The 24,497-nt window shown below is 33.4% G+C and overlaps 1 protein-coding gene across 6 annotated transcripts in view; it reads left to right on the top strand.

The window, feature by feature from the left end:
- SEMA3A (semaphorin 3A) overlaps window positions 1-24,497 on the top strand; it is a 446,388-nt gene that overhangs the window by 283,617 nt on the left and 138,274 nt on the right. For all 6 annotated transcript variants that reach the window (XM_042916651.1, XM_042916638.1, XM_042916644.1 and 3 more), the window contains 2 exons: window positions 10,317-10,474; window positions 15,669-15,731. In XM_042916651.1, the coding sequence (XP_042772585.1) occupies window positions 10,317-10,474; window positions 15,669-15,731 (221 nt within the window). The remainder of the gene's footprint in view (window positions 1-10,316; window positions 10,475-15,668; window positions 15,732-24,497) is intronic.

Genomic DNA, 24,497 nt, shown 5'->3' with positions numbered 1-24,497 from the left:
TATCTATGTAATAATCAATCCCCCCTTTTATTTATGTATATAGAAAAATTATAGAATGTCAGTGAAATCTTATAAACCTACTTCATTAAAGCATATGACTTCTTTTGATTAATAATTTCTGAAATGTGCCCACTCCAAAATTGAACACATTATTAGGGGAAACATAATGTGTCATCATTAATAGGATTATTATTGTCACTAAGATCAGAATAGACTCAGAACATATTGTATGGTTTCATCTAGAGATCTTTTGAGTTCATTGGTTTTCAACAAACACCCTCCTCCTCCATCTCTCTTCCACCCCTCTGCAGGAAATCTGATTCAAACAGAATCCTTTTATGGGCAAGCCAGAAGCCTTCATAATCAAAATGTATCTATTCTGGTTAAAGCAGTGCGACATGCCTAGATATGCCATATGAATGCTCTCCCTATTCCCCATATCCCCCTCAAAAGACAATAAAATAAGCTCTCAGGTGAACCAACTTCTACTTTAACTGACAAACTCAAATTGCGTTTGTTTGTGACACCCAGACACCATGCAGTTTAGAGAATGAAAAGACTAGAGGAATAAGGGGAGCAGGATAAGATATGGGTAATCTAACCCACATATCCTGTTGTACACTCATAAACACGTTCATTTTATCCACCTAATCAGAAATTCATCTGCTCATTCATTTGATAAACATGTAGTAAATATCTTTTGTCCACAGAATCTAAGTTTTAGGTAATTCCTATCCCCAGCCACACAGACATGCTCCTCTGATTTGGTTACTGGATTGATCCTTGAGAGTGTCCATATGATCTCCTGGACTTCCTTGTGACCTTCTCTCTCTTCCAACTCTAAGAAATAGATTCTTACCTCAGTCAAAAAGGGACACTCATGAACACTAAAGTAAATATGTTCTCTGGAATGGTCACACTTCAATGTATCAGTTCTTGTCAGTGAATAAGGAAGGTTTCTTTCCTACCATAAGCATATCATGGAGTGGAAATGATGGAAAAATACGGATGAAATACTCATTTTCTTTCTTAAGTAAAAGCTCATTTTCTCAACATTAGAAAAATTCAGAGAAATTCTTAAGCAGTTTTTAAAAAATTCTTACAGTGGGTATATATAAAAGATAACATGTAATAAGTGGTTTATAGCTATTTAATTCTCCATATGTGAATATTGTCCACAGTTTTGTTACTGGAAAATTAAAGTATGTAGTGTATAAATGTTAGAAAACATTTGCTTTCTTATAGCCATTTGGAATATGACAGCTATTTCAAGAACACACTGAAATATATGCTATGGTATGTGTAAATGATTGACCAGAACTGCCTGATAAATCAGACTTTCAGGTGTATTCTTTAGATAGGCTTCTTTTTTGTTTTCTTTAACTTTGCTAATGATAATACAATTCTTGCTACTCATAGGCATTTAATGAACATTTACTGGTAATAGAAACCTGCCTGTAGAGGAGCCTCATAAATAATTAAGACATAAAGACAGAATCAAAAACAGAGTTTCGATCTCTGGATTACTAGCCTATCACTCAATGCACTAAATTAAACCAGTGTGAATTATTATAAAAGAAAGATCTATACTTTAATTGGAGACTTTTACTGACTAATCATCTTGCACAGAAATAAGTGATCAATTGTAATACAGGGTTGTATTAATCACTTTTAGTCACATTAAGACATTTAGTTGCCTTATGTAATAATGATATTTAAATTCATTTTTTTCCAAGAAGAAGTAAAAATTAGTATCTTATATTAGGTTTTTTTTTCCCTCATAAATCGTTAGCAGCTTTTATTTTTTGAGCAGATACTTGTACAAAAACTTATCAAAGATCAGGCAGAAAAAAAATAGGAGAAAATTAAAGTCTTGAGCTTTCTAGAGATTTATTTAGAAAGAACGTTAAACTAAGAGCCAGGAGAATTTAATATAAACCTGGCCTCTGCAACTATTCATTGTAAAGTCATTTATGCTTTTTTGTAAATGAAAGTAATCAGACTTTATAGTCTAAAGGTTTTTTTAGATCTCAAATTCAATAATTAATTAAGTAGATGGTTAGCCATTTCTTCTACAGATAATTAGACTCATATAGCACTGTGATCACTTTATATATAATAATCCGCTGTATGTATGTAGTTAGAACAGTACCTTGCATTCAAGTGTTACTTGTGATGATGATGGTGGTGGTGGTGGTGGTGGTGGTAATGCCACCTTTGTACTTTAGGTGTAATTTCACTTTTTATGGACATTTTCCTATAATAGCCATATGGATTCCTAGAGTTTGTTTCTGTAATTAAGCATTTGAGGATACAACTTTTATGATTTGTTAACCTTTTGATTACTAATTCAATCCTACCTGGAGTATATGAAGGTAAATGCCAGATTTCAGCATTCCGTCTCGAAACATTTCATGCTTTTGCTATATTGGACATGTTTTCTTACTAATTTGTGGTTTGATATTTCTTTGGGGTTACTTCCTGTCTTCATTTAAGACCAATATTCTTCTCTGTTTTCTTATTCTTTTCTTTTTTCTATGTGAGATTCAAAGGAAAGTGATAGAGTAAAAGTGCCCTTTTCTCAGCTTGTTTTGTAGAAAATTATTCTGGAGGTAGCACTAGCATGGTTAGTGTAAACCTATGGAGGAAGTTCTGTTAGAATATAATTATAATAATCAAAGGAAGAAATTATGAGGAAATGAATTATGACACTGACAATGAGGATGTAAGCAAAGGAAAATACACAAGAAATTATTGTAGCGTTTAACAAAGTGGAGTGATGGATTGGACCGATGGATGATGAAGAGGCTCTGGGTTACATGATTGAGTGATACCTGCATCTAGTTTTAAACATACAGAAAGGTGATGATGTCAGTGATGGAATGAAGAAAAGGGAGTGAGTTCTGTTCAAGTCCTGCAAACTCTGACATGTTTGTACAATATCTACATAGAAGTATTTGGTAAGCCCTTGTTTGGTCTTCAGAGGGAAATCTGTCTTGGAAGATAGACATTTAAGACGTCAAAATCCTGCTAGTGACCGAGAAGTACCTGTAGAAAAGATTACCCATGGAGTTATTACTGTGTAAAAAAAGATCAAGTACAGAGAAAATAAGATAAAGATTTAAGAGACTACCAACTAAGGTGAGTTATGTAATAGTAAGAAATAACCAAACTTACATTTTTTTTCTCAATAATCTGTTCTTAGCATTCGCAAAGATTCTACCTTCTTAGAGATAGAATAGGGTAAGACCAAAAGAACCGGCCCCAGGTGTCAGATGGGAGTGGATATCTTGACTTTCTACCACATAGTCTCTGTGACCTAGGATATTTCCAATATCTGTCTGAGAAAAAATGAGACTGAGAACTGTCACCTCATAATCTTGTTATGAAACTTTTAATGAATATACCTATAAGTCATTTAGCAGTTTTTGGCAATAGTAGGCAATTAAAACTGTACCTTATATTTTACCTTATTTCTGTCTCCTGATCATTATCATGTCCTGTGCATGGAATGCTCTGCCACACCTCATCCTGCTGGTCAAAGTCATACGTTACACATTTTTTTTAAGGCCAGGATTAATCGCCAAGCTCTTTCTCCAATGAGTATCCACTTTTCCATGAGGCATTAATTTCTCCCTCCTGTTAACTTTCTTAGCTCTTATTATTCTTCATGCTGTTCATTTAGTTTTTGCTTCTTTGAGGGCATTTGTCTTTCCATCAAGATTTTATTACTCTTTATAGTCCACATACTTCTTAGCCAATGCCTGTGTATTATACACAATAAAGACTGGGTATGTGCTTGTTGAATTAGATTAGTCTGTAGGAAGTAACTCTCCATACATATGTTTCACATTGTAAAAAGTGAAAAACAGATTAATATCACAGATAGGCCTGCTCTTGAGTTTTACAAGGATATTTGAGGAAAAATACATTGTCTCTCACTGACAATATAGTTCATTGTGTGGCATCTAGAAGCTTAGAAATTGGGTTTGTGCTGGTAACGGACCTTTGCTTGTCTAAAACTCAAATGTGGGCACCTTGTACTTTGATTAGGGAGTCTCTCCAAGTCAACTACAAATAAGAAGCACCTGAGAAGAGAAGGGAGAGTCCTGCCATAAATTCAATGTGTTAGGAGACATTAGAGATCAGACCCTTGGCAAATATAAATAAATAAGTTGGAAGAACTTGGAGAAATGTTCTAGGCAGAGGTGGGGGGATTGTGTTTTACAGAGTGTTGTGGCGTCTGGCATAGACTGGAGAAAGTAGTTAATGTAAAAGTTACCATCGGACCAGGATGTAAAAATTGGATGCACATTTCAAGTATTTACTAGTTATGAAATTAGAAGATAGATTTTTCTAAGTATATTTGAACAATACATACCAAACTTTGTGAACTGAGAGCATATACTCAGCATAACCAAATAAATAAAAGCATGTAGATACCCACTAACATTAGCTGTATCTATGTAATGACAAAATACACTGGCTAGAAATGCTGTGAGTAGAGTAGAGTAGAATTTATCTTAGAGAAGCAGTTGCCAAACATGTCTGTGGAAAGGTACTTCCCTTCTGTGTAATAGTCTTTAAAAATAAGTCCTTGGTGAAATAAAGTAGTAAAAATAAGGTGAATTTTTCTACAATATAAATTTATCCGTATCCAAGGATTATCCTTTTTGTGTGCTGCTTCTTGCTCTTTTTATTAAATAAAATGCCTCTTTTTTGTATGAAATCATATGACTGTCCATAGTACTTGTTTCTGTTATTTTTATAATGCAACAAAAAGTTGCCAACTTTTATTTTAGCTCCTATTTTGCTTTAGAAATAATTTAGTTTTTGAAATTTAAAAAATAATCTAGGAAGCACTGAAATACAGCATCTAAAACTTTGGACCTCCGTGAACCTTCCAGTATTTACAAATATCTGGATATAGTCATCATTTAGTCAAAATATTTGGCTTCCTATAGATCCAGCCTTTGACTACTTTAAATGGGATCTTTGTTCTGTGAAAGGACAAAGTTCAAGTCATAGAAAAAGGACATGAGGCTAAAGCCATGAATGAATACAGGCAATTAATTTGAATCCAGTAACTGATGGCATCCTATTACCTTTCATGCTATAAAACTTAGAGGAAGGGGTAAGGAAAGAAGAGAGAAAAAGAGGAAGGAAGAGCAAGAGAATGAGAAACAATAATGGAAGTCAGAAATATAAAGAACAGAGTGGCTATTGTTTGATTTTGAAGGTCAAACAGTTCTTCATCCTATTATAAAAATGTCTAGTTCTGGGCGGTCTGACATTCTAGAAATTTGTATTCATTTCATTGCCTTTTGAGAATCTGACCTGGTTATTGCAATACAATAATCTGTAGAAATCTATTTTTGTCCTAACGATAATCAGAACACCACAGGAACTATCCAGCTTTATTATGTAGAGGTCAGTAGTCATGTATGATTTTGATATAAATTTTCCCATCATTTTTTTTCGTTTCATACATTAAAATAAACATGAGGAGAACATCAGCTCGTAAAATAATTTTTCAGTATCTTAATCTACTGATAATAATTACTAACAGTGTCTTTTTTTCTTTATTCAAATAAAGCTACATAGATTATGATGAAAAAAGGAAAAAAGGCAGATCTCAAAATTTATAAATAAATAAGTAGAATGAAAATTAGAATTGACATGAGGGCCCCTGTGTGTGGCTCAGTAAGTTGACTGACTGACTCTTGATTTCAGGTCATGATCTCACAGTTTGTGAGATGGAGCCCTGTGTTGGGCTCTGCACTGACAGCCCCAAGCCTGCCTAGGATTACCTGCCTCCCTCTCTTTGCCCCTCCCCAGTCACTTGTGTGCTCTCTCTCAAAAATAAATAAACTTTCAAAGAAATAAAGATGCATTAGAAAAGATCATGGTTCTTCTCCCATAATTAGTTGCTGGGATCCTCTAATTAAAATACATCAATTATAGTTTCATTTCTTCTTTTGCTCATGTTATTACATTAAAAATAGATATATGGACTTTATATATATGTGTCCTGAATTTCATAAGACTGTTTTTTGGAATTATATCACAAGAGAATGTAATCTATTTGTAATTGAACACTCTGCTGCTTGAAATCATATGAAATGATTCCCATCCAGAACATCTATATACACTTAATGCTTACTGTCTCCATTATCTTATAATGGTGATAATAGTTAGCACTATTGAGCAAAAACTATTTACTCTTTGATTGGTATAGCTTCCATTTTGTCATTAAACAAATTGTAGACGCTAAATCATTTTTGGAAGCTGAAATAAATAGAATGCTTATTTAATCACCTTTCGTATTTCAGAATAAAAAGTTCATTAAAGAGTGCTTGTTTGAAATGGCACTTTTGATTACAATTGTACATTGACTTCTCTTTATGGTTGCCACAAAGTGTAGAGGTTGAAGCAATGTCTCAACCAGGAAAAAGCTGAATTACACCAGAAAGAATTAGTGTCTTTACATGCTTTGGTCTACCAGATTCATTATAGTCAAATTGATTCTGTAGAAATTTAGATTGTTCTCTAATGTTTGTTGCTATTTTCCTGGATGTGAACATAGGCAAGATATGAAAAGGTAGTGGAATATTAAACATTTCACATTTCTGAATACTTATTTTAGTTCCAATTCTAATTTATGTCACACTAAGAATTATAAAATAGAAGCTGAAAAGAAAGTCCTAAAATTCTGAAGGAGTAGAGTCAAAGTTGAAGTTATTTAATATCAGGTATAGCTGAATGTATCTACATATAGGAAAAAAATAACAAATTTAAAAAGGAAAACAGAATATTAAAGAATATGAGATCTATCTAGATTTAGAGAAAATGTCTCTGATTTTAACCTAGGTATTTTTTTCCCTGGAAAGTGTTGAGATAATCTAAGCAATCTAGAATTTGCTGTGACTCAGTGTCATGAGTCTCAAAAAGACTCTTTTCTTGGTTGTAATGAAATATAAAAAGTCCTTGATAGAGAGGAACATCTAAAGAAATTGGAGCAAAAAGGAATGATTAGGCAAAATCAAGTATATTTGAAAGTGATGGAAAACACAGCTGCTAACCCATACTCCAGGAAAATATTGTCTCTTTGTTTAATGAAATGATCTAGCATTAACATATTTTTAAAGCGTAGTTTGTTTCCGTAGTGATGTCATACATAAACCACTAAAGACTTTTCTCTAAGTTGTCTGTACTGAGTAACCAATGATTCTCCCTGAACGAATTTACAAAATTCAACCTGTAATGTATTTTTTTAATTGGGTGCATGTTTTCATTGTTTGGAATTATAATATAGATAGGCACTACATTTATTATTTAAAATTTAGGTTAGAGAAATTGGCAAACCAAAAAAATATTTCACTGTTTTTAAAAGGACCTTTATATTTCATACTAATGTAAATCGAAAGTATATTGGTTTTCTTTATCCCTTTACAAAATAATAATGCTAATGAGTTAGCATATTTGGTAAGATAGGTAGAAAAAAATTTTTTTTTCAGTCTGCTACATCTGGACCTTAATTTCCTACTTCTGGTCAAAAAGATTGAACATACTACTATTTCACCTCTACTTATACACATAGGTGATTGTGTGCTTTACTATGCAAATTATTGTTCTAAGTATTTAACATGAATTACCTAATTTCACCTTCACAATAGCTCTTAGAAGATATATTATTAACCCCATCTTCCAAAATCTGAGGTCCAGGTAGCATAAGGAATTCATCCTAGTTTGCACAGCTAGTAAGTACTATGATGATACTTGTGTTCTTACCTGTAACTGGATGACTCTGCGTTCTCTAGGTATAGTAGTTGTCTTCCCATAACTTTTTCCACTCGATGCTTAGACCTCCCTTATGTAGTTCTGTGTGTTTCCAATTAAAATTCACCTTTGTGTCTCTTGAAGGACCCTCCTATTGGTTAATATTTATGTAATTGTCTTGGCTTAGACTTACCTGACTTTTCAGTTTGTCTAGCTCCCTGTAGTTTTGTTTCTCTTGTGTTGGGGGGGGGGGGGATTATTATAGATTTTATAATTGGAAGGAATACTGAAGGGCACGTTCTCTATTTGATAATTATTATCTCTTTGAACAACCATTAAGTCAGTCATTGAACATGTCCAGTAATGTACCCTTGCCTTTTATAGTAGCCATCCTCACACAGCTCAGGATGCCAGAAATTTCAGTCTTATATTCATTCTCTGTAGCATTGAGTATTTGCAATAATTCGGAAAGTGGTGACAGGATGACATTTAAATTCAGATACCATGTAGTGAATTATGGTTTTTTCTCTCTGGAAACTAATAGCTCTCATTTATTTCAGACGTCACTCATGTGAATGAAATTCTCAAATTGATTCCTTCCTTCCCTCCCTCCTTCCTTCCTCCCTTCCTGCCTTCCTTTTCTTTCCTTTCTTCATTTTTTTTTTAAATGGGTGTGGAGGGTGGGAAAAGGCTAGCCCAGTATTATACTGTTTTTTTATGAATTAATTAGAAAATCACATTTTAATAATTTTAACAATTCTTATAATTTTGTGTAGTAGATGGATGGATAGATAAATCCATAGAAAAAATACACATTCGATTTAATATTTAATGACCTGGTAATGTGGAAAAGAAACCATGTGAGTTGTGGGTAGTGAGCTATTAATTATAGATTTCCTGACTTGAGGGGATGTTAATTCTGGTAGATAAGTCATTTACATGAATGATTGGCAGTGTGATACAAGTTATAGGAGTAATTTACAAAGAAATTATAAGAATTTCTTGGGGCTTGCACTTGAACTAGCTCTTACAGATGGATACTCTTTGTGGTGCCTGGGTGACTCAGTTGGTTAAGTGTCTGCTTTCGGCTCAAGTCATGATCTCACAGATTGTGGGTTCAAGCCCCATGTTGGCCTCTGTGCTGACGGCTCAGAGAGTGGTGTCTGCTTTGCTGTGTCTCCCTCTCTCTCTGCCCCTCCCCTGCTTGTGCTCTATCAAAAATAGATAAACATTAAAAAAACAGAATGGATACCCTTGTCAAGGTGGTATGTAGTTGTAGATGTCAAGAACAACGGCAGCAAAGGCTAAAAAGTGGACAACTGCAGATACATTTTCCTGCAGGATAGGGGACATGAGGGAGGAGTACTGGGTTGGGGTGTAAACTCAGATGGTCTTTAATGCTAAATTAAGCAGTTTGAACTTTATCCCCCACTGAAATAATATTTTTGGTTATATGGAGAAGGCGGTAGAAGAAATAGATACAGCAAAGAAACTTACCGTAAAGCTAATGTATGGGGGACACGACTGGGATAGAGGAAGGGTCTATATTGCTGCTTTCTCTCCTTGGAAAACACATTCTGCATTTTGTGGGTGTTGATGAAAGGGTTCAACTATGTGTGCCCTGGACAAATCTGAATCATCGATTCAGTACACAATTTTGGAGAATCTTCAACGTTTCCATCCCATGGGAGGGGGTTGTGGTGGTATATGTACATAATTTTGACTGAGGCTGATATGTAAAAAAAACAAAAAAAAAACCTCTTTGTTGATTATCAACAATTGCCTTTGTAATGCAAAGGTGGACTTACAATTAATGTTTTTATTTGAAAATATTTCTTCACTTAGGGATAGGTCTAAAAGTCAGGATTTGCCCCTTAGCAAAAGCAAATAGAAGAATGATAATAAACTGAAAAATTGAAGTCAGATAGTAAAATTCATATAACTTACGTTTTTATGAAAACGTAACTTGGCTTCTGTATATGTGTCAGTCACAAAATATTACAAAAGATTTAGATGGTGGAGTTAATGATTTAATGGTCAAAAAGACACGTAAAAATTCCTTAGTAAAAAGAAGCCTCAAACAACCTAGGAGGTTCAACAGTGTTTCCCTCATACTGCCTCTGCTCTGTTGGCCTGCTTCACTTTTCCTTTTAGATAATGATTTGGAACAAATGAAACCATTTAAAAAAACCTTTGTAAAATTAAAGACATTTTATATACAATACTGAGCATTTCATTTTATCATTACATGCAGAGATTTCATTGGATCAGTTGTGCAGAGGAGGTATTTCTGTTCCTTTCTTCTGAAGAAGTATATGGTATTGAGTATGAAATCAGCAAACTAATGAATATGACTTCCATTTCCATGAAATGTAAACAAACAAACAAACAAAAATGGCTCCTGTATATTTCTTAGTACCATTAAGAACAACCACTGATTTGTAGCTACAGCAGGCCGTAGATTGCCATGTACCAATAGTCCATGCTCATGTAGGACCTCACATTAACACCCAATGTCTTGCTTTGTTACCTTGCAGAAATGTTGGAATCCAACAATGTGATCACTTTCAATGGCTTGGCCAACAGCTCCAGTTATCATACCTTCCTTTTGGATGAGGAACGGAGTAGGCTGTATGTTGGAGCGAAGGATCACATATTTTCATTCAACCTGGTTAATATCAAGGATTTTCAAAAGGTATCTTTATTCTAATGTATACACTGTAGTTTCTTTAAAACATCTCAAGCTATTTAACAGTGAATTCTCTAGCTATTTGATAGTGTTACAACTGAAAAAAAAACTGTTTAAATTAATAATTTATTTTTTCAGATGCAAATAAAAATAATGCATTGATTTGATTATCACAAATCAATGGATGCAGTAAACCATAAAAATCATCAAGGACAAAACCATAGTATGTTAAATGATCATTTTAAGAAATACTGACTTAAGCTTATCCTTCCATAGTTGTATCATTTTTCCTGTGTAAAACTAAACATCTGAACCATTATATTTATATATCATAATTGATGTCATTTACCGTGTGTGTGTATATGTATGTGTATGTATATATCGCTATATTGTCAGCAAATGCAGAGTTCATCAATCATTTTACACATGCCTAATCTGGTGTGTCACCTGTTTTTGTAAATAATGGTTATTGGAACACAGACACTCATACATTTACATATTGTCTATGTTTGCTTTCATTCAACAATGGCAGAATTGAATAGTTGTGATAGAGATCATCTGGCTCACAGAGCCTAAAATATTTACTATCTGGCCTTTCAAACAAAAAGTTTGCAAACTTTTTGGCAAGATCAGTTTTCAGTGTCAGATCTTTACAAATGTGGTCATTTAGACACTTGCAGTCTATCAGTTTTATCCTTACTCTTTACCATGTTTTTGGCTTCTTTAATAAGCTATACAGTTTGGAAAATAAACATGGATTGAAAAATTAGTGCAAATTATGCTACTGAGTCCATATGCTGCACTCAAAGTCAATTATTTTTTCATAGTATTTCCAGTCATAATTCTCAGAGGAACAAAAATCTTTTATGTAACGGCTTTTGTAGGAGTACTAGTATAACATATTTTTTTTAGAGTACATATACATCAGTTTTTATGTATGTTAATTTTCCTTCTTATAGGACTTTAGAGAGTGGTGTTTCCTAAACTTCTGATAAACTTTAACATATTGGACAATAAGTTTTGAAAAGTAATGAATTCTATTAAAAGCTTTTGTCCTGGTTGGAGAATATTGCTTTGAAGATCAAATGAAGATTAAATTCAAAGCTAATTCATATCTCTAATAGAGTATAACACTGGACCTAAGATTTTTACTTTCCTACTACCCAAACTCTGAAATTCCGACTGTACATAAAGATTTGATTCATTATGTATATGATACAAAACAGCGATATACTTAGAGATTAATATACGGCATTTAAATATCACCTTTGATATTTCTTTTTCTCATTTTTTCAATCTATTTGATTTCTAAGACTTCTCAGATGATTGCAGTATTCCTAAGGTTATCTGTTGTCTAAGAAAACTAGTTATCCATTTGTTTTTCTGAAATGACAAAAAATATTTACCTTGGAGTCTTTTCTAAAGGTCATAAAATAAGCAGCTTTGTTTTGTTTAGTGAAAATAAGTCATCCTTTTTATATAATGAGTGAAAAATCTAAGTTTAAGAAAAATTTGGTATTTTAATAGTGGGAAATTATATAAGTTCAAGTTTTCAGTGTTCGTAATAGTTTTATCATTTTGTAAAACTCATATATATAACATAAATATATATACATATATTTTTTATCCATAGACAATATATGAGTAACATCACACCTCAGAATATGTATTTAATGTATTTGGCATTTTTCTCTGAATAATGAAATAATAAAAATTCTTAGTTTATATACTCAGTTTGTTCTAAAATTGAAAAGGCTTAATTATTGTATGAGACAACCTGCTGTTTTATAGATGAGGAAAATCCCAGAGCCATTTGTATGCCCTTGATATAATCACAGTATCTTCTACCAACTAGACTTACAATAAATAGATACTGAAGTAATGAATTAATTCAAGTTAGGTGACTTGCCCAGTTTCATAGTGTTGTTATAGCTCCTGCTCTTGCATTTAAAATCATTATTCTAATGGAAGACATATTTCTAAGTCTAAAACATTCATTCCAAACATATTATTTAATTATACCACACTGTCCATAGGAGTAAATCTAGTTTACTTAAGAATTCACATGCATTTGTCTATCAATGTTCTTTATAATCTCTGTATGATGTTATTTAGCATTTTCTGAAGCATCTACTCTTGTAATAAACTTTATAAGGATCCCTATAGGATATCATAAATAATTCTTGAGGGACTTACAACATAATATTAAATATAAGATTATGAGCATAAAGGTATATATTAGGCCAATCCTTATTAGAGATAACACATTCTCAGATTTGGAAGAACCATGAAAAGATTCTAGACCTTCATAAAAGCATGCTGTTTCTTTAAGGCACAAATGCTTATTTATAAAATTATGAGTGAGAGGCGCTGTCATGAATAGAACTATAGAAGCATGAAGAAAGGAAAGTGTAATACACATCATGAAACACTTTGAATTTGAGCATAAGAAATTTAGGCATTGTTAATTGAGACTTTTTGAGCAAAGAAGACAAAAATATCTACAGGTAAACAAATATAACCAAATAGTCAGGAATTATTCTTTATGGAAGAGGATACTGTTGGAAATGACAATTAAATACATTTATATTTTTTATATAAAGTAAATATATATATTTATTTCACTGACTTAGAGTTATGCCCATAAATTGCTTTCCAGAATAGCATATTATATACCAAAATTTATTTTATTCATGCCAGATTTTTAAGCTATACTTATTTATTTAACTCTGGGAACTCTAGAAAGTTGAGACTACACACTCCTCTAAGTATGAGAGAATTGAGCATAAATGTTATCAACATTATTTTTTATCAATATTTGACATAAGAGAAAAATGACAAAATGAGACCCATGCTATCTCACCACCAGCATTCAAGAGCTAGGAAAGTATGAGAAAATGACTTGCCTTTTTCAGTTAAAAATCAGGTTTTAATAATCTGTGAGTTTTGTGAAATGTAACTGGCAAGCTTAATGTGAGAGTCAGTAAATCTTACCCCTATACTCTATATTATTGTCGTGTTTTAAATGAAATTTATATTTTATCTACCAGTATAAACTTTAAATAAGAATAGATCGCTTGGGCTTTCCATAGCCACAGTGAAGACAGAGCTGTGGAATGTATGGAACAGACTACCCAGCACCCGCTCTAGTAATCCAGAAGTCAGGGTAATGTGAATTTTAAGGACGTGCATTTATTGTGCTTAGATTTTTTTTTTTTTTTTCAACGTTTTTTATTTATTTTTGGGACAGAGAGAGACACAGCATGAGCGGGGGAGGGGCAGAGAGAGAGGGAGACACAGAATCGGAAACAGGCTCCAGGCTCCGAGCCATCAGCCCAGAGCCTGACGCGGGGCTCGAACTCACGGACTCACGGACCGCAAGATCGTGACCTGGCTGAAGTCGGACGCTTAACCGACTGCGCCACCCAGGCGCCCCTAGATTTTTTTTTTTATTATGAGATTACTTTGTAAGATCCTTGTGGAACAAATCAAATGACAGTTCTAATTTACATATACAGATAAACATGAAAAGAAAAGCACATGAAAAAGAATACATAAATTAAAAGCTTCAGATGGTAAAAATGAATGTATAACCAAAAATTTTTAGGGCTTTTATAATTGTGACACAGAGCTGAAATGCATTTGTTATGCCATCATAGGTTATTTCAATATGTCCTAAATTCTTGCTTATGAATGTGTTATATTTTGTTTTTTGATTCCCTAGATTGAATATCATAGCCCTTGCACAAGTTTATGACCATTTATGCTGAATTATCTAGGGGCTTGTTTATGACCGTTTATACTGAATTATCTTGAGGCTTGTTTATAACCATTTATACTGAATTATCTTGAGGCTTGTTTATGACCATTTATACTGAATTATCTTGAGGATCCCAAAAAAGATGATCAGTCATTTTGAGACTAACACAGACATGAATGAGTGACTGCACCATGTCTGGATTTTTTTTTTTTTTTACATAGGACATTTTTTTTCCTGCAATTAACTGTTACCAGATGAGAAAGATGAATTAAAGAAAAAAATTCAATTGTTCTGCCGCAATACAGATAGGACTCATTCGAATTGCCCTGAGGAACTGAACAATTTTATATTAAAATTTAGATGAGGATATTTGTATTAATATTATAAAGAAAAATACATCCACCATCCCCTAAACCACCAATAATATCTTGGCCTGCTTACCACTGTCATTGTAATTATACTGTATAGAAACCTTTGGAATTTAGCATAAATGTTGTCAAAGAATGAAGGGGAAATATTAGGGATGAAAACAATTGTTTTTCAATTAGTTTAAGTTTTTCCCACAGTGGCAAAGTTTTTAGAGCTATCTATTTGGAAATTCATTTCCTTCTTTATCTCCAGAAAGTATATAATGCTACTCTTTTTTTTTGTTTGTTTTTTTTTTTATTTATTTTTGGGACAGAGAGAAACAGAGCATGAACGGGGGAGGGGCAGAGAGAGAGGGAGACACAGAACCGGAAACAGGCTCCAAGCCATCAGCCCAGAGCCTGACGCGGGGCTCGAACTCACGGACCGCGAGATCGTGACCTGGCTGAAGTCGGACGCTTAACCGACTGCGCCACCCAGGCGCCCCTAATGCTACTCTTACCTACTTACTGTGCTTCCCCCCACCAAAAAAAAAAAAAAAAAAAAAAAAAAAAAAAATTCCTTTCTAAAATGAGGTTTTCTTAACCCTATCAATTGCTCATTCTAGAGTGTCATGCTGAAATTTGAATTAGGGAAAAGGACCCAGAGCACCTCATGTTTAAATTCAAAATGACTATTTTATAATAAAGACAGATTCTTTTAGAAAAATGTTAGACACTTTTTTATGTTTATTTCTATCTCCCTTCGCTAGATTTTCACATCTTCTCAAAATGATCTTCCTCTCCCAACCTGACAGTTCTCTTCTCTGCATGCTGCTTAAATCTACTTACTACATAAATTCTGTGTTGCTCAACTTTCATAAACAGCAAAGTCTAATGGGTAGGCAGAGATTGCATGATTTACATTCATACCAATAAATAGATGCTACTGCAGAGTTTAAGCTGAAACCTTCCTACCACATAATGCTTTGTGGAACTTATCTTTAAGTTGTCCCACCTTAGTCTAACAGACTATAATGTTGGATCACTTAGAGAACTTAATTGGCGTAAAATTATGTTTTTTCTCTGCCCTTAGATTGTATGGCCAGTATCTTTTACCAGAAGGGATGAATGCAAATGGGCTGGAAAAGATATCCTGGTAAGTATCAATCAACTAAATTATCTTAGTAATTACATAATTTATTATTCTGTCATCATTTTTGTTTAGTGTTGTATTAAGTAAACACTATACTTGTGAACCTAATCACTTTTTAGAAACAAAAAAGTATTTAATTTTGGATAGTGGTATTTTTATATAAAGAAGTGGGTAAAGGTAAAACATGCCTAAAGATTTACATGTATACAAAAGATAATTAACAAAATGCAATTTTGTAGCATATATACTTACATTCAGCAAGTCAACTTCTTTGTACAAATTTGTTTTCATATGTTAATTCTTCTTGAATTCCTTTTGGGTGATATGAAATTTTTCTGCCTCTGAGTCATGATTAAATTATCCCTTCTTCCTTCTTTGCATTCTCTTCTTTTTCTGTTTTCCTTTCCTTTCATCTTCCTTCCTTCCTTCCATCCATCCATCCATCCATCCATCCATCCATCCATCCTTCCTCTGATTTCTTAAATATGGATTGAGTAATGACTAGGTAATAGGCATTGTCTTGACTAGGTAATAGGCATTGAACAAAAGAGGAATGGTAAGCAATCCAACAATGGTTTTACCTTTATCAAAAGGTACATTCATTTTTTTCTGAAGCAAACTTTGTTAGTAAAATTAAGTGGGTCACTGTTTTGAGGTATAGCCAAGTATTTGCACAGATCATAAAAGGCAGTTATAGTCATTTAAATCAATAAAGTAAAATGAATTTCAGGATTTAAAACATATATAATTTAGGGGTGCCTGGGTGGCTCTGTTGGTTAAGTGTTCTACTTCGGCTCAGGTCATGATCTCACTGTTTGTGAGTTCGAGCCCCGCGTCAGGCTGTGTGCTGACAGCTCAGATTCTGTGTCTCCCTCTCTCTTTGCCCCTCCCCTGCTCACACTCTGTCTCTCTCTAAAAAATAAACCATTAAATTTTTTTGAATTAAAAAAAACAGATATAATGTATTTTATTTTGTGTCTTATTTTTGTATGTCTAAAACACAAGAAAAATCCTATATATTTTGTATACATATTGGCATTTAAAAGAAATTTATCTTAGGTGCTTAAAGACACACATTAACCTGCTTGTGTGTGTGTGTGTGTGTGCATGTGTGTGTGTGTGTGTATGTGTATGTATATATATATTTGTAGATGGATAGATATGTAGATATTTTCAGGAGACAACCTGATTGATTGGTAGCAGCTGCCCACAAGATGACGCATATGTTTAGAATGATGTAGAGGTGGAGTCTGAATTCATGGGGAAAGAATATCTCAATCTGGTAACAGTGTTGGCTGGTGGTGAAGGAAGATAGATAAAAGAGGACAAAGCACAGGCTTTGATTAATTACATATTAGCAAACATGGCAAATTTCATCCTTGAAAATTTCACCTTAAATATAGTGATAAGTTACATTGCACCTTCATAGTAAACATTTTTTTTGGCTATGTAAAAGTGGACCACAAAAACGTTCTGTCAAGGGACGCCTGAGTGGCTCAGTAGGTTAAATGCCTGACTTGGGCTCAGGTTATGATCTCATCATTTGTGAATTTGAGCCCCACGTCGGTCTCTTTGCTGACAGCTCAGAGCCTGGAATCTGCTTCACATTCTGTGTCTCCCTCTCTCTCTGCCCCTCCCCTGCTCATGCTCTGTCTGTCTCTCTTTCTCAAAAATAAATGAACATTAAAAAAAAAAAAAAGTGTGTTCTGTCAAATATTAAACTGTCCCAAGTTGATACTTATGTTAGGACTATTGGAAAGGAGTAAAGAGAAAAAAACAATGGTGTAGGAGTCCAGAGAAGTCAGGAATGTTATGTTGAAACCCCCAATGACTCATTAACTGTACTTATGCAAGTATTCTGATTTCTGGAGTGCTTTATTATTTTATCCATTAAATGAGACATTACATATTTTACAATTGGGAGAAACAAGTTTAAGAGTTTTTGTGAAAATTATTTAAAAGAAGAAAATACTTCGTAAGTCTAAGGCAGAAAAACCCATAACTGAATACACAAAACATTATTAACGTTAAAATGCCATGCTTACCATTAACAGATTATTTTGAAAGATTTCAATGTCATACTAACTAAGGATGGATAGAAGTAGAGATTTTACCAGTATGCACCTGTGACTTTTAAAAACAGACTCTTTCCATTTCTGTTGAAGTTTAACAAGTGAAGACATGAATACGTATAATTATTGAGAATCTTTCCTGTGTCAAGTACTATGATGATTTAAATGCTATTTTGTAAATGTAATTTTAATGACAACTTTATGAGGTGGGTATCACTACTTCCATTTTCTTGATCAGAAAATACAGTGATTCAGAATATTCATTCAAAGCCTTTTCATCCATAATTTTAGAACATTTTGAGTACTATGCTAGAAGTTGAGATCAGAATGTCTGTGCTTCTGATGAAGTTTTTGGTGTCATGTGGCATATATGGATTTGAATTTGCCTGTTAACACACAGAAACAGTAAAGGACTAATAAATACTTTACCTATTCTGGTCGCATCAAGGGTGTGGACGTAGTAACAACCAGCTCACAGCATTCCTGTAAGACTCAATCACAAATGAAATTATTGCATAGGCTATAATGCATTGTACAAAATTTATATTAACTATTATTAGTGTCCCTGGAACATGTAATAGAGTTGCTTAGGCAATTTCTTAGCAAAAACATCATTCATGAAATTAATTTGATCCTCTTTAAAGATCATGATCACTGTAGTGTTGCACTATTCTGAATTCAATTCAATTTTGAAATTGAAGATAATATGATACTTATCTGACAAATTATCTGGATTTTATAATAAGCATTTATGATAAGCACTATAGGCAAGTACTGAGTGTATTTGATATAGTGATTGAATCAGCTTACTCATTTACTAAGATAGCACATAATCTTTAGTGTTTGTGGTTTCCAAAATTCACCTCACTGTATTTCCCTTATCTTTTATGGCTGTCCTCTCATCTGCCCTTCCCTCCTCTTCTTCCTTCCCTCCCCTCCCACTTTGGTATAAGTACTAAACACCAAGGGATTCTGGTGTTAACACAGATGCAGTTAGTTCAGCAGGTGCAATAAAGTCATGATCTGCATAGTGCCATAAGGGTAACCCTAATTATGACCTCAGAGGTTTCCTCTCTAAGAAAGGCAACTTTATTTTATTTTCTAGGCTTATTGAAAATGCTGTGGTTTTCATAGAACTAAATTGAAAGGAACTAAGACATATAGAGTTTGCTAAGTCGGATACAAGGTATTAACTGCACGTGATCATTTCATAGCACTTTGTAATAAACATTCTGAAGGCTTATAAGTCATACTCCATAAATTATGGTAGAGATAGGTAATTATGTGTGCATTGAGATATTTAAATTTTTGAAGGTTTAATGATATGGTAATATTAGCCATACTAATCTTTTTAAAAGTCAACTAATTAATGTAACATGATAAAGTGTTTGTGTTTTGGTTATTCCTTTATCTTCTGTTAAATTATAGCAGTTCAATTCCAGCATATTTTGTTTTCTCTTTCTTAGCACTTATTTGATAAAATAAAAATGTAACAGTTTTCATATATTTTGGTTAAAAATGTATTTTTCCTCTAGCTGTCAACAACAATATATTCAAATAGGAAAATAGATTTCTTACTATTTTTCTGGTAACCCATCTTATTCCTTTAATAATGCTTTTCATTGACCTATTATTCAAAATATATTTTGTGCATTTCAAATGCATTTTATTAAAATTTCTTTTCAGATAACCTCATTTATGTAACTTAATTTACATATATATTTCATTTAAATAAAATATGTGCCATTTATTCATTATTTTTGACCTTTAATATATAAATGCATTTTTCCATTTCTTCCCTAATACATGATTTTAGAAAAATAGCAATTAGTAGGCTTCCTGGATTTTTAACATTTTTTCCCTGATAAACATAAAAAAATAGCTTTGGTATTTTTACCAATAATTTCTTAATCACTTAGCAAGAAATACTAACAGTAAAGAGTTTTTAAGAATTTACATCCAGTACCTGATTTTTGAAGTGACATGGATGGTTTGATAGAAATTCTGCACTGTATCTTGAGTAAATAATAGTCAGCTGTGACATATGGACAATAATTCCTTTCAAAGAATTCTTGTGATGCTGAAAGCCACAGGAATGAGGCTTAGTAGTTTTTGCAGCCATTGGGACTCCAAGATAGAATTGTAACCAAAATAGGAACTGACCTGAACATTTATAGAAAAGTAAACTAATGACCTGCCTGAATGCTCTCCATGGTTTCTAGGATCTGAGTTTACTGTTTCCCTCTGGTTTTAGTGTTTTCTTAAGAAGTCCTCTAGAAATAAAGCTCCTTTAAACAAACCTTCCTGGAGGAAGTGCTGTCTTCTCAGTATTGGATTTAGATGTAAGAGTATGATAGGCAAAGTAAGGCAAAGGCACTGACTGATACATATTATATATCATATATATATATATAAATATATATATATATATGATATATAATATATATTTCAGATATATATACCTTGAAAGTGGGTCATTCTTAATTCTGGGTAAGATGGTTAAGACAACACAGCCACCTGGATAGTCAGGATATGCCACTAGATTGAACATTCATAGTTCCTGTACATCCATAGTTCCTGAACCTAGATAGTTCGCTGAGTGTAGCATCATACAGAAAATTGAACCCTTTCCTATCCTGCCAGGCAGCTGAAAAGATACACACCATCGTTTCTCATGGCTCAGTTTTGTATCAAACACATATGTTAAATCAGCAGCTGGAATTCAAGCCAGCTATCCACAAAGATGGACTTTGTGGTAAAGAAGGAATCTGCATCCTGAGAGACATTTATATTTCCTTTCTTTCTACATATATGTGTAGATCAAGGGAGAAAGAGAATATGAATGGGTCTTAGACTGCTGGTAATGACATTTCTGACAACAACATTACTCTAAATTTATTTTTGTTTTCCTTTTGTGGAAGTGAATATACCGGCTATATTCCTAATACGCTTTCTTAGTGTAGCAGGCTTTATCTACACTTTTATGTTGTTGGGCATTTCTATAGTAGGGGAGTGAAATGCTCGTGAACTTTTCCATTGTTGTAACTTGAGAGTTGTAATTTGAAAAAAAAAATACATAGAATATTATTGGACAGAGTCCCTGAATAAGAAGATAAATGCAATCCAGATATCTCTATTCTGACTGCTATTATTCACCTTTACTTTCATTTTTGATATTTTTCCTGGTGCTTAAAATCCACTCTGTTATTCACAATAACATTTCTATTGAGGGATTAACTTCCTTGACCCTGTTTTGCAAATGAAAACTGAATACATGCTAAGCTGGTAAAAGAATCTGTTTCGAATCAATAGCTCTCTGTATCTTCTTTGTTTATCCTACTAAACCATCTCTCTTTGCACTAAGTTTCAATAAAACCAAATGGCAACCGTATGACTGTTAGAAATATTTTGAACATCATTGGAAATCAAAATTTCAACCATCTGAGATGAACAAAAAAAAGCAGATTCTCATAACATCGCTATTGTTGGAAACATTTCAAAGCGTATTGTCATGCACCTGAATTTTGGGACATTTTTGCAATTCTTGAGGGATTTATTTTTATATTTTTGTCCTTAGTTGTTATTCATTTTTAATACTATGATGTATTATAACATGTCTATCAAATTTATCATGGCTCAAATTACAGGGCTTTAGCAACACTATTTTTTGCCAAGTGAATGCAATGGAGAATTTGAAGCCACACATGAATCTTAAGTTTCAGTACAGTCCAAAATGCACATTAGTCATTGAAATTCATTTGCTTTTCTAGAGTGAATTTCATTTTTTAAGGATACATATGACCTTTTTTTAAAGGTCAAAGTTGGCATCAACTTTAATTTTTTAAAAATTTTCTTCTAAGGAATTCAAGGCATTTTAATTTTTTTTTAAATGGATGGTTGAATTACCTCCTAATTCTACAGAAATCATAAGGCTTCATTAAATCTCAAAACCTTGATGTATAATCATTGGGAGATATTTTTTCATGGGTCTTTCATATAATTCTGCATATCTGATGAATAGAGGCCCTAACTGCCATTTTACAGAAAATTTTAAAGGATATTTGAAGGATATTTGTATAGGGAAGAGACTTGGAACATAGTGTCTCCCTCTTAAACAAAAGGCTGGTTTGCAAGCCTTGAGCAGCTAGAGGTAGTGTCTCCCACGGGGCACAGGGCAGGTATGCTTACCATCCAGTACAGTAAACTAACATCTCCCTCAATATATAATGGCAAGCATGCTTGTGACTATAATAAAATATTCAGGTTCCCTTAACCCAAGGCTTCTCTGCTGTAATGCAACTCAGTGCACGTACAGGTTGTCACCAGATCCTCTTCATACTGTGCACTAGGAATTGGAGCTTGGGGAACCAGCATGGGAATGCTGGTACAATGACTATTATTTTTGTGGGTAATAATGTCCTTTGTCTCTGATTCAAGAGCCACGTATATTCTGCCAGCATGAATGAAACTGTATTTGAATAACTTGTTATCATCTAAGTTAGGAAAAAATCATAGACCCTTTACAATTCTTGACAATATTGGTTATAATTTTCTGCAGGCATTTTAGATGATGAAAGACTATGTTCACTGTGTTCATTTTTTTTTTAAGTTTATGTATTTTTGCGGAGAGAGAAAGAGACAGAGCGTGAGTGGGGGGAGGGGCAGAGAGACAGGGAGACACACTATCTGAAACAGTCTCCAGGCTCTGAGCTGTCAGCACAGAGCCCGACGTGGGGCTCGAACTCACGGACAGCGAGATCATGACCTGAGCCAAAGTCGGATGCTTGACCGACTGAGCCACCCAGGCGCTCCCGGACCACTCATTTTTTCGTGAAAGACAGTGAAAATCTTGTCTTATAAAAGCCACAGAAATGAACATAGATTTTTATGCACATGCACATATGTATGTGTTCTTCTCCTTGGGGGTCAATATCAGGTAAACTGAGCAAAGTGATTACAGTTTAAATTCAGCATTCAGAAGTAATAATAATAATAATGATCACTTGAGGTGAGCTTAGTATAACATACAGAATTCTGGAATTACTATGTTACATACCTGAAACTGATGTAACATTGTGTGTCTTCTATGCTTCAATAAAAAAAGAAAAAAAATATCCACACAAGTGGACTAAACTAACACTCAGTGGGAACTTAGTGTATATACCACCTGCTCTAAATGCACTGCTTTTATTAACTAATTTTTGTAAGTCGTATTTGGTTATAGGATACATATTTTCCTGGTGCACCTGGGTAGCTCAGTTGGTTAAGCGCCTTGATAACGCCTCAGGTCATGATCTCATGGTTCGTGGGTTTGAGCCCTTGTCAAGCTCTGTACTGACAGCATGGAGCCTGCTTGGAACTTTCTTACCCTCTCTCTCTCTGTTCCTCCCTTGCTTGTGTGCACATGCACACACATTTTCTCTCCCAAAATAAATAAATAGGCTTAAAAAAAGATAGCATTTCCTTTCAAAGCAACTGGAAGAATCAGTTTTGTATCTTAGGTAGAAGATGCATCAAAAATGAAGCTTTGGCATTAAAGATATTTTAGAAACTAGATTTTATTCATATTTTGAATTAATGTGTTTTATAATATGGCAAAATAAGACAGTAATTATTGTGTTTGAATTGCTATGGACCGAGTCTCATATACATAAACTTAGGGTTTGTTTCTTGTTTTGTTTTTTTGGTAATCTTTTGAGTTCGGGATTAAATTTTAAATGCACTTACAAAGTAAGGCTAGCACTTAAAATAGGAACAGTATGTAAAACTTGAAGAGAGTTTACAGATTTTAGATTATATTTTTTAAATTGGCTCCCTCCCTCAGTGGTTGAAGTGAAATTCATATATTTGGCATTGGTTGACAAACTGTTATCTAGATTTGATTGGACACTGTATTTCATGCAGATATCAGTATACATACTTTTAGAGTGTAGTAAGCATTTTATGCTTTCTAAGGTTTATTAGAATGATTTGGACAGTTCCTCTGGGGTTTTCTAACTACATAGTTAGCAGGTGTTCCAGGTCATACTGACACGTAGCTTCTCATGGTCATCTTTGGTATTGTTTGTCTATGCACTTAATCTTAAGGTTTAGATTTCTGTTCATTTTCAATGCGTATGCTGACCATCGTGTCATAGATCTAACATGAACTCTGGAAATATTTTTCTTGGATATGTTCTGTCTCAAGGCAAATAGGTTATGGTCAACTTTTGACTGTTTTTCTTTGATTTGTTCATGTTGCAATAAAAATCGCCATTATGTCTATCAGACATCACAAAACTTTCCTAAAGTTCTTTTTATATCATTTAATTTTTATATAGTTTTCTTTACCACATTTTTAAGGGTGGTAAGGAAAACAGGATGCAAAATTATAGTATCTAAAAAATTGACACTATTTCAGGAGACTGAGAATCTTAAACTTTGTTTTTAGCTTTTATGCATTTAGAACAGAACACTCTTGGAGATTGTCATAATCACATTCAAATTGAGTGCTAAGCACACTAAATATATTATACTCTCTATCCTATATGCTATACAACGTATTAAATATAGACTGCCTGTGTGTATATATGTACGTGTGTACATGTGTGTGAATCAAAATATTTTTTTGGTATTGTGTTTAAAGAGATACCAAAATTAGTATAACTTATTGATTCTAAGTCTTAATATGCATTTTAAAAAGAATAACCATTTGCAT

Source organism: Panthera leo, chromosome A2 (genome assembly GCF_018350215.1).
Source record: "Panthera leo isolate Ple1 chromosome A2, P.leo_Ple1_pat1.1, whole genome shotgun sequence".
In the NCBI taxonomy this organism is placed as follows: Eukaryota; Metazoa; Chordata; class Mammalia; order Carnivora; family Felidae; genus Panthera; species Panthera leo.
The sequence above is the reverse complement of the archived record's forward strand: the minus strand, read 5'-3'. Positions and strand labels throughout refer to the sequence as shown.